Raw genomic sequence first — 13635 nt, 5'->3', positions numbered from 1 at the left:
AGTCCTATTTAAAGAGTCTAAACTATTTATGATTGCCTTGTCACATACCTGCACACACACAAAGGAGCACAGGGGTGCAATAGCGGGGGGGGGGGGAACCCTAATAACCAATCAGAGAAACGGAGCCTCTGCCCTGACTCATCCCAGGGCTGTCGCAGGAGGGTGATGAGCCAGAGGTGATCTCCATCACCGTGAGTCAATGGGAGAGGCTCTCCAGAGCACCACGCAGACTGAGGGGGTCACTGCCTATGGGTTATTATGGGATGCCAGGAAAGAGCATTTTGGGATTGTACAAAATGGAATTATGGGAAGTTTAGGGGAAGAACCAAAGGAGGGGAAAGGGAGGGATCAAAGTGGTTTGGGGAGGAACAAACATAGGAAGATAAAGGTAAAGGACAAAATAGGCCAGTTGTATGTAAACAGGCTGCTGGTCAGTACGCTTGTCTGGCCATGCCCTACACCTGATCAGCTCAGTCTTGTCTTTCCATTAAACTCTTTTTCTAACTTTTCCTGGGTGAGAGGACTCCTGTGTGCAGGTGTGTGGAGGCCCAAGGGCCAGCAACTGGAGCACAGGTCCTGGACCTGGCCAGCACAGGTCACAGGGCCTATGTGTCTGTGGTGCCAGCAACTGGAGCAGGTGAAGGTAGGTGTAACAGTGTGTGATCACAAGTAAATATCAAAGCTGGACTAGCTGGCAATCAGGATACGTGGCTTGGGAGCCAGGTACATGTGTGTGTCTCTGTGAGTGAGACAACTGGAAGACTTGGCTACCAGTGTGTCCAGACCAACTGCTGGGGAGACTGTGGGGTCTGGCGGCCGACAGACCTGTTTGTATATGTGTGCACATGCCTCTGTGGGAGGCAACTGGAGAGGAGAAGATCCAAGAGCCAGTTACTGGGTAGACTGTCTAAACCCAGTTACTGGAGGGATCCACAGTGTGCGTGTGTCTGTGCATGTGTTGGTGTGTGTAAGGGGGTCTGTATCAGCAGCAGGAGTGGGGCTGCAGGCACTGAAGGTCTCTAAATTAAAAACTATAGTTAAGTATTGTTCTGGATGACTCCCATCACAGACATCTTTAGAAATATAAATTTCAGAATTTAAACATTTTTAAGAAGGTTATGACTCCTAAAATTTTGGAATTTTCGTATTTCATGTAATGTATAGGTAGGCAGGTGAATGAACAAAATTAGTTAGTAGAGCTCTTAATGAAATGACTTACAATGTTATGTAGGATCCTACTGCATAAAAAGGAATGAACACAGAGCATGTCAGCTGCTGACAACTGTGCATCAGGTCCACCTGTGAGCTGAGAAGTCATGTAACCTGAAGTGCACAGGACTGTGGCCATTCTATTAAGTCCATTATAGAGGCAGAACAAACTAGCTCAACATAGGGTGCCTAACAGGGGTGCATTCATACCTTGCCAATTTGGAATACAGGCGAAACTAGTATATGACTGACTATGCCTAAGCATGTCTATGTATCCTTAGTGAATACAGTATTAAAGCCTGAAGGATCAGAGAAGTTTCATGGAATACCCTTAGGCCAGTAAGGTACATACAAGAATATATTGAATGTGGATAAAGCACTACGATATTCCTGTGAAGGTTTCAACCAGACATCTGTCTACCATCTGTAGATGAAGATATGTAAGTGAAGAGGATTAACAGTGAGGTATTCCAGGAAGTTATGAAGGCTTTCCCCAGTTCCATCTTAAAAAAATGTAAGTGTAGTGGGCCTGGTTCTGCAGATTGATTACTGAACACAACACACATTGATTTTTTGTATTTTTTTTCAATACCTGTGACAACAATATACTGAGTGATGTTAAGCATCTAAATTCCAGAAATAATCACACCTTTAAATCAGTCATGGGTACCTCACAATGACACCCCATGTAAGGGTTTTGTGCTTAACTGTCAATTACAGGGGGAACATATGGTTCCTCTCCCTCTGGACAGAGGCTTTAGCGTGCAATGTGTTTGTACATCAGCATGGTTATCCCAAGAGATCTGAGGTTAGTTCAACCAGGCACTTCCATTGTCTGTTCTAAGTGCACAAACAGAATTAACCCGAGAGAGCTGGCTTTCATGAACAACTTCCATAAATGCCAAGATTACCATGTATTATTCGATTTTGCAAAGGAACAATACTGTAGTTTAACAGGTTCTTGGTTCTAATGCAAGTATAGCCTTCCTCAAATCAAGCCTCTCCCTTTACACCTTCTGAACCAAAGCAAAGAATAAAACTATTCCCCTCTATCAGTAAAACTTGCATTAATTTGTTCTCAGTAGTACCGCTTGCATTGACTACCAGTAACTTCAGTTCTCACACTGCTGATGAGAAACACAAAGATACGTAAGACTGCACACAAACATTATATATTAATATATATCAGTTTAATTCCATAGGTTGATGGCATCTACTAAATCTTCATATAATAGTCTTTGAATACTGAATGCTCCCAAGATGTCATGCCTTAAATGTTTTGTGCTCTCTAGTATATGACATGACTTCTTCCATGACAAGCTACAGCTGTGGTTCAATGAACCAGTACTGAGGCCACATTAATTGAAATACTTACTAGTATTTAGAAAATGTTATCTACAGATTGGAACTGAAACACAAACCCTGTTCTTTTGACACATTTGAATGCAATATTTAATAATGGCTAGAAAATCATGTGTGAACCAAGAAGTTTGTAGATTATGTCCTCCAACATATAATGAAAGCACATATGTCTGTACTCTAGCTTCTTACTTTTGCATACCTTCACAGGTGGCTGGTCCTCACTTTTGGACTGATATGCTTATATGTTCACATAGATTTTTCAAATGTACTATAGTCAGTGCCTTCAAAAATAATGTTTTGAGGGTGTTTTGATCACTTTTTTGAAATTTAGCACTTGAGATCTTAACACAAACCAAATAAAACAATCACATCTAAACACAATCAGCTAATGGAGATGAGGATTTTTAAGAGATTGATCTGTTTAGATTCAGAAAGATTCCAAAGCATCTATACCCACAACTGAAAGATGACTTAGAGTTCCTCACAATATTGGTCAGGAGATAAGTACAGCAAGAAAGGACACGAAAATACTTATAACAAATGCTGTACTAAAAAGCTTTAGCTATCATTTTATACTGTCAACCTGTCATTCTGTGGGAATGAATACCAGTCATTTGAGAGTGTTCTGATTTTCAGAAATGCTAAACAACACTAAATCTGCAGATGTTCTGCATATTGAAAAGAGATTATTATATCACATACTTCCTTATGTAATGTAAATGTAGTTTTTTGGGACATGTCATCCAAATAGACATTTCTTAATGACACATGAATGCCTAGTCCATGCTAACTGTAGACCTGTGGTCAGCAGTGCTCACCAGAGGGTCACTTTAAATGCCTCTACTACAGATATAAAGGGGTAAATCTGCCCCATTACTTCTCAGCACCTTTTCCACTAACTGAATGATCTCAACTTTTACTTAATATTCATGGTTTTCAGCAAAGTTTTTGCTCAGATGATCAGGGCAGTAGAAATAAGGGATAATCATGGACCAGTCACTGTGGACAAGTCATAGGACAACAGAAGAAATCCGAAGAATAGTTAAAGAGGGTCTCATCATCTACTCATCTCTAAAGGCATGACAATGCATAATAAACTGCTGATCAACATACTCACTGCACAAACCTCAACAATAGAGAATACAGACTAACATTAAAGAAAAAAATCACACCTAACCTAATGAAGAATCTTATATGGTTTCAAGAAATGTTCTTTCAGCTATTTAATGTTTGAAATTCAGGGACTCTGAATTTCATTTTTACTTTCTCATGTGATATATATTTATAATATAATATTATATTATATATATTATAATATTGGAAATGCTGGTTCTACAGACTAACTTCATATGAGTTACTGTAATCTATGAAAAGAAATTAGAAGTTTTTTGTAATTTGAAATTGACCCATAGAATAAGAAAAGACAGATATTCAGATTGAAGGTATGAAACTGAAATTAGAGTGTAAGGCTTTTTTTTTTTTTTTTTTAATGTTTCCTAACTTTTAAAATGTTTATTCCATTTTTCAAACTCTTCCAATCTTATAAGGGAAAGTTTAATACAGCAATGGGTAGAGGATACAAAATTTAACAAAGAGCTAGGTGAAATAACTTTCATAAATCCAATTCAACACATGCATGTAAAGAATATCACATATGCATTACAAGAGAAAAATCTCTCACTTTTACAAAATATTAAACAAAATTAGAAAACAGAAAAAAAAGATTAAGCACCAATTATCTTTCCTCTTTACTTGAAAGTCAGCAGATTTTTCACTAAGCATTTTCAACATACGGAAATATGAAGAAATAAATAACAAAGCAAAACACACTGGTAATTTGCAGCCATGCTTCTGAAATACAGGGGCAAGTCAGAATCTAATCAGTACATGCTAACTTACAGTTATCCTATCCTTTAATTAAAAATTTACAAAAGACTTCCAGGTGGTGTAAGTTGAGTAGAGTTTAGCTTCTAATTTCCTGTTCTTTAGGGAGATAAAGGAATTTAAATTTATGTCTAGTTTCACTTTAAAGAAACATCTGACCCATTCATGTCTTACTTTTTATACCATATACAGTGATTTAAAAAACTAAGAGAAAATAAACTAAAACAATTAGTAAAGATGAAATATTATGTAGTTGAAATTCAGTTACTCTGTTTTAGGTCATTCAGGGAACATTTCCAAAAAGCCTTTGTCAATAGCTAATTATAATAAATCCATCAAAGGAAGACCTTGCAACAAGTGTAATGCAGAAAATTAAAAAAAAAAAAAAAAACACCCACAAACCACATACTTTCCCAACATAAAAGATGATAGATAGTACTAAAGGTAATAAAAAATAAAGGACTACAGGTATTCATATCTGAAAACATATAGCAAAACTATGAGGAATGACTCCAAAAAGTTTTGGGCTGGAAGAGAACATACTCAAACTCCAGAGAAATGCATGCTGGCTTCTTCAGTGAATCTGAAATGCCTCTAAGAAAAACAACCTTGAAAGGATAGTTTGATGCCACAAGGATATTTTCAGGTATCACTTTTCTGCCTTTGTGTTGCCTAAAAGGCTGAGGCAGCATACGAGACCTCTAAAAGCCCTGTACAATCAAGAAGCATTCCTCTGGTATAAGCCATTACACACACAGCCAATATAAATGCCTGGCAAAGTATGATGGAGGCTGAGCTAGCGGCATGTGTCAGGGCCACAGTATAGTTCTCTGTGGAGATTTCAACACAGCACTGTGATATCTAGTAAAGTCTGGAAAAGACTGACTTTAAACAGACAGACACAAAAGTTGTTTATAGGCTACCAGAGACCTCTCCAACTCCTAAACCTCTCAGGATCATGTTAAAATGAAACTAAACCCATAAGAAAAAAAACCTCAGAAGGCTCAAAACCAAGAAAATTGTGATAAAAGCCATCACTAAAAGCAAATTAATGACTTCTGTAATGGTAGCAGCACTTACTCTTTTCAAATTCTGAATATCATCTTTTCCCTATGCAATGATCACTAGTCCGTTTTAAAGGGCTAAAACATGGCTGTACTTATGCATCCTGACTGAGAATCTGCACACCCCCATCCCCAATTTCTATTCCTGTGACAGACCTACTCAGACATCACTTATAAATTGTAAGTCACTGTAATCTATAATTCCTTATAAATTACAAAATCCTTGCTTTCCCTGCTTTGTACTAGGAACTGTAAAACAATGAAAACCTAGCAAATAGACCTCTAAGATGCTAAATGCAGATGAATAATTCCAACTTCAGCAACATTTCAATAGACTTACAAACAAGCAAATTCTTACCAGTTGAATAAGCAGGCTAATTAGATCTGTCAGGGGCTTATTGATAAGCAGAAGGTCTTCAGCAGCCTGTGTGTCCCCTCCTGTGCCAGATTTCTGTGCCTTAATAAGATGAGATAAAAATAGAAGCAGCTTTGGTGAGTGTTCAGTTATGAGAAACAAATAAGGTCCATTAGGCAGCAGAGGTTTGAATGGAAGTTTGAAGGAGACATGTACACTCTTTCTTAGTTAAGCATTGCTAGACTCCCAATGAGCAGTTACACTCTGACCATGTCTGTAACAATAAGCGCAAAGCAAAAGGGCTCATGCTGTCATGCCCATTCTGGACACATGGAATATGCTGACCTACATGATATTTCTTCAGCAAAATGCTATGAACTGTATACATAAAAGTATCTCTAAAGCCATAAATGTCTGTCTACACACTCCATTTTATGTATATGAATTCTACTTCAATATGGCATGTATATTTTCACATTAACAGTTCACCCTATTTTTTCATTTATAAGGAACAACTTTGAGTGCAACTGAAAACAAGATTCTCAGCACTCATGTCCACTTCTGCCCTCCTGACTCACTTTGCTTCCTGAAATATTCATAATATACTAATTTTTTCTAATTATTTTTGAAATAGGAACTAATGAAATGTGTCAGTGACCAAATTCTGTGATAAGATCTGTTAATATTTATAAGCAGTCACCAACTAATGGCCATCACTCAAGAGGGCATGTGTACTAAGGTAGCTACAGAATACACAGGTGCACTGTGATGAGTGTTGTCAAGGCAAGTAATACCACCTTAAAATTAGTTTTACAGGGGTACAGGGCAGAGCTATGCTTCAAAACTCAGAGTTTTCCAGCTGCTCTTATTGCCTGTTAGTCTTCCAGAGCAGATTACTTTGACTAGAAGTTTTAGTACATCAATCAACTGATGTATTCATGTAAAGCCAGAATAGAATTTGGTCTTGAATGTAGAGATTTCATTTGTATTTAAGTAAAAATTGTCAATTCCACTAATATTACCAATCCACGGGCAAGATCCTCTCCTCATATATGTTCTTCAGTATAATTGACTTCAACACTGTTATACTGAGCATAAGCATAGAACTAAGCTCTCTATGATTGTACAAGTGTTGGTAACAATATAACAATCACCAATTAGCCTACAAAATTTGATTTGCGAAGTGATTCATAGATGAGCAACCCCGTACAGAACTTGCAAAGCATTACCCTATACATGGTATTAGAGAACTCAAAAAAGACAAAGGTATGACACCATCTATCTAAATTACATTTCTTCCAAAAATTAGGGGGAAAAAATCTCAGCAAAATATCTCGTTGATCATATAATTGATTATGAAAATCTGTGTGAAAACAAAGGTGGGTTTTTAACACTTGCTTCATACATTAAATCTTCTAAAAACAAAAAAAACAAAAAAAACACAGCAGGACCTTTTTTAAAAAAAACAAAGCCCTGTCCTGAAATATAATACAATCTGGTTGCAATCTTTTGAATCTTTGCCCTTGAGATATGCTGGACCTATTAGGATTCTCCATTCTTCTCCGAATAATCCCAAGAACATCAAAAACTCAACATGAAGAATAAGTGCTGGTGTTCTTAGCCTAAACAGAAGTCACTTCCAGCTGCAAACCGAAGGCATTTAGCAGTTCATTTAAAAACAAGGCAAACCTATCACCAGCTTAACATTATGTCTAAAAAGAATGGCGAACACTTTTTTTCTTCTTAAGAGCAATCTGCAACTTCTTTGAATAATATCATTCTGTGTTCCATTTTTAAAGAGGAAGAAGTCTTGGTTGGAAGATGGAGACTCATCAATGCCACGTTTTGCAGTGTTCAAATAAAAACTTATAATCAGAAGACGAACTGAGTGGCATAAGAGAGAATACTTCTGTGAGTACACATGTAGAGGTTATGTATGCTTTTCAAGTACAGTAAACGTGCGATTTATAATAAAATTTGATTTTTATGGAGTAATCCTTTTCTTTTAAAAAGATTTGAAGGAAAATGCTTTGAACTATCATTAAAAAAATGTCAAATTAAGTCATTTATGGAGTCCAGAAAGAAAACAGTTGGCTAGGATCTGTGTTTTCAGCTCACAGTGAGGCATCCATTCTAGCCAGGTAACTACATGAAACAGTGACACGCAACTGAAAACACATGCTCTCCTATGTCCAACAGACTAAGAATTTAATAAAATTAGAACAGTGGGAAATTTTTCATTAGGGTAACAGGAGGGAATCTAAGAATTACTTAGGATGGTGATCACCAGAAAATAAATTCCATTACCTGTAAAGTCAGGCGTACAATGTTTGCTGTATACACCAGCATGCAATGCAAAATGTCAAGCAAGGACAGAAGCAGTGCATTTGCTGTCTTGGTGCTGCTTTTATCATCTGCCTCCAAGTACAGAGCCACAGTTTCTATTAGGAGATTACAGATGTGATGAGCCAGTCCTATATAGACAGTGAGACAAAAAAGAAAATACTGTCAAAGGAAAAACAATTTTGAAGGTAGCACAGTTAAAAATAACAGATTAGCATAAAACCAAATTTCACACACATGATGAATATTTATTAAATTTCTTCTTTTTCTTTCATCCTTATTATAGTTACCTCCCCTTTTTTCTTGTTTGGGGCAGCTTATAAAGAGAACTAAACTGAGGCAAATTTGCTAAATGCATGGAGAATTATGTAACACATTAAATAAACACCTACAAGGAATCCTTTTCTGTCGCATGCTGGTAGGCAAGTCTGTAACATTGCTCCTGGTCATGAGAAGTCACCAATTTCTAAAAGCTGCTACAGAATGACACAGCAACTATATCAAGCTTGGAGCCTAAAGTTTTCTTTCTTAAGTGGTTAGTCAACTGCAACCTTCTCCATATGCTTTAACTGTAGAATTTAACAGGATCATGCTTAATATAACAGGAAGAATACCTCTTTCTTGTGAGCTTGTCTGCGATAATATCCACAGTATCAAAAGCATTATATAAAATCTTATTTTTCTGTGATACCAAATATTATATTTTCCAAGACTCACTGATCACTACAACCACTTCCATTAAAAAAGAATTCTGAATTCTGAATTTATAATGATGCATAACTTTTTCCACATTAAAAGCAGACAAAAAGAATAAAATAATTGCTAGAATACTAGCTTCAAATAGACAGCTGTGAACATTCAGTCAAGATTCTGTAGAATTAGGAATTCTATTTTCCTAGATAAGTGTAAATATTTTCAGCCAGCCCTTTGAACTACATGCATTATAATTGCATCAACACATTGTCCTCCCCTCTCCACCAAAGCATGAACAGCTGCCTATACAACAAAATCCACTAAGCAAACTAGAAAGCAGAGCAGTCAAAGTAACAGAAGTATCATGAGAGATGTGTCATCCTGTTTTGGATCATGGGTGAAATTTCTGTGAGCCTGATATTCAGTATGACTGCTGTTAGCACTGTGTCCTGAATAAGACTGTGCGTCTCTGCAGTTCTCTGGACAGGTGTGCAACAAGGATTTTGCTGCAAGATCTGCGCTCACGACTGAGCACTAGAGGTAGTAGAAAGACTCACTGTCGCTGATGACTTATCTCAGTATATCCAGGCATGAACCCTTGCTGCAGCGTAGATTGGACTACAGTAGCACTTCCTATCCTTGCTAACTAGTTCCTTGCCTCTTCTGCTACTTCCTCTTCTATTTCACACATGAGAAATTAGAGTATAATTGACTTTTGTCTGTCAAGGTTTTTCAGTTCTTTGTGGATGGAAAAGAGAAAAAAGAACAGAGGGCAGTTTAACAAGTAGCTCCTGTGAGTCACCTCTAGCTCAGTGGAAATGACAACTCAGAGAGAGGGTATGGGATATGGGTATGGGGTCAAGAGTCACTGTCTGCAGCAATGTTCTTGCAGAGGAATACTGTAAGTCCACCAATTCCTTGCCATTTGGAAAAACATATGTGAGTAAAAACATATATTATTTCAGCACTAGACCCAGAATTGCCAGATCACAATTTTATTGCAACTTTCATAATACTGAATGAAAGCCTCCTCTCCYGCACTCGTATAACTCCCTGAGAACTGCAGTAAGACTCTAGTCCCCATGACTGTCAAAAACATATGAAAACATGACCGAAGTGTATCCCAGAGGTACACAGTACTGCCGCAAAGAAGATGAATGTAAAATGTATGAGTTATTTTTTAAACCATATTTTAAATCTCTCTCATGAATTTAAAACCTCAGAGCAATCATTGCTATAGAACCAGTTGCTAAACACTATGAGTACAGAGCTGCCTTAATGCGTTTAACTTTAAGAAGTAATCATATGTATTTTTACAAACATAAAAGTATAAGATTAAAATAAGACATTATAGAATAACAATGAGTAATTACACCATTAAGGTTTTGAGAGTAGGCAAATATATGGGGTGCCTAACTATCTTTGCTTTGAAAGCTGCCCCATTAACTAACTAAACTTCCATGAAAGATTTTCCTCGCCCTTTCTTCCCCTCCTCACCTTCCTAAGGAAATTAAATACAAAAACATTGCTTTAGAATACAGTTACAGGTCAGGATTGTTAAGACTTGCACTCTTTTTAAATCTCACATCCTTGTGTTTTTTGTGATTATTAGTGTTATTCTTCCACAACAGTTTGATTGATGGACTATAGCTCAGGCTAAACTTTGAATTTCCTGTTTTTTGTCTGCATAACCAGACTCTCAAAATCATATCAGTCTAATCTTGCACATTTAATTTCCTTTTTTTTTTAAGTACAGTTTCTGCTGCAGTTCTGAACACTTCATACAAAAATGAGACAGCATACAGAGACATATTTCAGTGATGTCACCCCTACCCACCAAGAATAAAAAAAACAGACATAATTGTATGTCTACCCAGTACAAAACTTCTGGTTATTCTATGCCTTTTTTCACCAGGCTAAATTAGAATAAACCTAAGAGAACAGTCCAGTAAAAGTTGGTCCCTATCAAAGTGAGGTCTGCAAAATTTCCTGCAGAGATATGTCCAAGTACAGTCTGTTTCTCCCTGTATATGACCACTAAACCCACAGCCACATCAAAATGAATGAGTCACTCCTATTACTTCTAGATGGCTTACATATAACCCTTAGGAGAGGGACATGGAGATTAACGCTGAGAAGACCTGTCCAATGAAGGGCACTGTATGCGTTGTTGTTAGCAAGAATTTTTAGGCAGTAGTCCTCTCTGCATTAATAGCATTAGGTAGAAAATGACTAGTAGTCAACAAAGCAAAAAGATCTCTCACTCCAATTTGCAATCCCGTCCTTTTCTGCTTTGAAAAGAACAACTTGTTTATTCTCTTGGCCACACCAGACTGTCTCTCTTTTGCAAGTGGCTCATTTCTGCTGTTCAGTGAATGAAAAGGTGAAGAGAAAGCTCAGCCTTCTCCTCACCCATCCACATATGAGTATAATCCCACAGATTTTATTCTCTTGAATTGTTTACATCCAAGGGGGATATATATTAGGAAACATGCTTCTGAACACCTGAAATGCGGCAGAATCCTCACATTTACTTAGTTAATGAAAACATCAGAATTAGTGTATTTTACATAGATACATGCGCACACAGAGTTACAGATACAAAGATATCCATGTTAAATTTGGAAATTTTGGCCTTAAATCTTTTCCCATACTTAAAATACCTTAGAAAATGTAACGCATCAGAACTTTATTAGAAAGACATCTAAAATAAAACATCCCTGCAAAATGTTCCCTAACACACTATCTGATTTCTGTATGAATCACACAAACACTTGGTTCCACAGACAAAACATAAAACAGATCAACCTCTTGCCAAGTAAATAATGTTTCAGACATATCCTTTAAAATACTTTGTGTCACAACCAAATGAAAATTGAAAGCCACAACTGTAGACATGTAAATATACTCCTTGCTTACACCACAAGACAAAACATACACTCCTTGTCCTCAAAAGAGAAAGCTGGGAAAGCGGTATAATTTACAGTGACCATGTCAAAATTCAGTGGAAGTTTAACAGCCCTGGCCATTGGCACTGTACCCAAATTACCCAAAGGTAGCTATAAAGATCAAGACAAATATGTATCAGCATTCCAAACACTTTAATCCCAAACCAGATAGTCTGAAAAAAGAGCATGCAATTCTAAAAAAGAAGGAAACTGTATTCATAATTCAGTGAATCATAATATAAAAACTGCATAGTGATGCCTATATTTGTCTATATTTCAGAAAACAATACTTGAAAGATTTTTTTGTTAGATTTTACAATTGATTCAAGAACCACATGCTTCTTAATTTTCAATAAAGCCTAAAACAATATTTACCTTTGAAAACTTCATGCAATACATTTCTGATTCATAATTAACAGATATTTGTTTCTTATGCAGTAATTCTCAAATGTTCATTAGAAAGTCAAATAGGCCCTGAGTCAAAAGGCACACTTCATGCCCCCCTGAACTTAGAAAGTGGTGGATCTGAATCTGAATTATGTATTACAGCTGAGAGCTAAACTGGAATAAATCAAAGATTTCCATTGGAAAAAAAGCCGCATACTTTTGAGTATGTTGACTTCCAAGTATGTTGGCAATAGTCCACCTTGTCAAGAGGAATGTGTTAGTGACAGCTTACACGTATTAAAGTTAGGCATCATTGTTTCTTTCAGCTGGGCATTTCTTATTAAGAGATTTAAGTAGAATCTTATTGTATTTTTTTTTACTCTGCTAATTTGCAAAGTTCAGCAAACACAGAAACTATTGAAATGAAATATATCACATCATATAGTTTGTATTTGACAGCCTAGCTAAATTTATTATAATGCTTCATAGTGCAGTAGCTATGCCTTATATTTATTTGTAAAGGTAAGGACATTTTGAAAACATCAAACCTCAGTCTAGTTCTCTGCCATTCAAATTTCGCAGAAAAGTGCGACAAAACTTGGATTTTTTAAGTATTGGAATTATTGTGTTGACAAACTACCATAGTTAGAATTACAAAGAAACTGTTTTAATTGTGATTCTAGTTTAATAATCTGTATTAAAGGGATGGCATCCAAAATTTCTAGCTTCACTTTTATAGCATTTGACAAACCTAGTGTTCACTGCAGAGTATTTTTCCTGCCTAAAGAGAACCCTGCAATGAACTGAACACATAGTAGTGTTTTATGAATGTGGACTGTGATGACTATGTTTGTGTTTTACAAACCTTTTTGAAAGATAAAAGGAGTCTTTCAGCCCATGATACAGCTAATCGGATAGAATGTGCTGTGATACCTTCTGGAATGAAAACTGGAGATGAGGTATTTTATTCTCAACTATTAGCAAGACGGATAAAGGAAAAGAAATTTTCACTTCCAAATCATACGAAACATCAAAGGACAGCCTAGGAAGCAATCATCTAGGCAATCCTTTCATGCCTACCAGCAATTAGAGCATTCAGCAAACCCGCCTGCTTCTAGCAGAAGAAAATGTTAGAACAGGTGCACTTGCCCCTAACAACGCTCCATGCAGTCAACCAGCCTTTCAGTAAAATGCGCAGCCCGGCAAAAAGGTTTCTCTTTGTTCCTGACTTCACGTCCATCTCTGGAGAACTGTTTCTCCCATTTGTATCCCACCTACACAACTGACTGACCAGGGATATTACCAAGTGTGTATTTACTAGACTTTCCCTCCTCCTTTTACTTTCAAGGTGACCTGCCTTTTTTTTTTTTTCTTTTTTCTTTTTTTTAAA

At 36.7% G+C, this 13635-nt stretch overlaps 1 protein-coding gene across 2 annotated transcripts in view; it reads right to left on the bottom strand.

Moving 5' to 3' along the window:
* Window positions 1-13635, bottom strand: part of ULK4 (unc-51 like kinase 4) — a 250325-nt gene that overhangs the window by 62470 nt on the left and 174220 nt on the right. For both annotated transcript variants that reach the window (XM_026081949.1, XM_026081950.1), the window contains 2 exons: window positions 8182-8348; window positions 5878-5976 (listed from right to left, as the gene is read on the bottom strand). In XM_026081949.1, the coding sequence (XP_025937734.1) occupies window positions 5878-5976; window positions 8182-8348 (266 nt within the window). The remainder of the gene's footprint in view (window positions 1-5877; window positions 5977-8181; window positions 8349-13635) is intronic.

The sequence above is a fragment of the Apteryx rowi genome, unplaced genomic scaffold, assembly GCF_003343035.1.
Source record: "Apteryx rowi isolate R43461 unplaced genomic scaffold, aptRow1 scaffold_562, whole genome shotgun sequence".
Lineage (NCBI taxonomy): Eukaryota > Metazoa > Chordata > Aves > Apterygiformes > Apterygidae > Apteryx > Apteryx rowi.
This window is presented reverse-complemented; position numbering and strand designations above follow the sequence as displayed.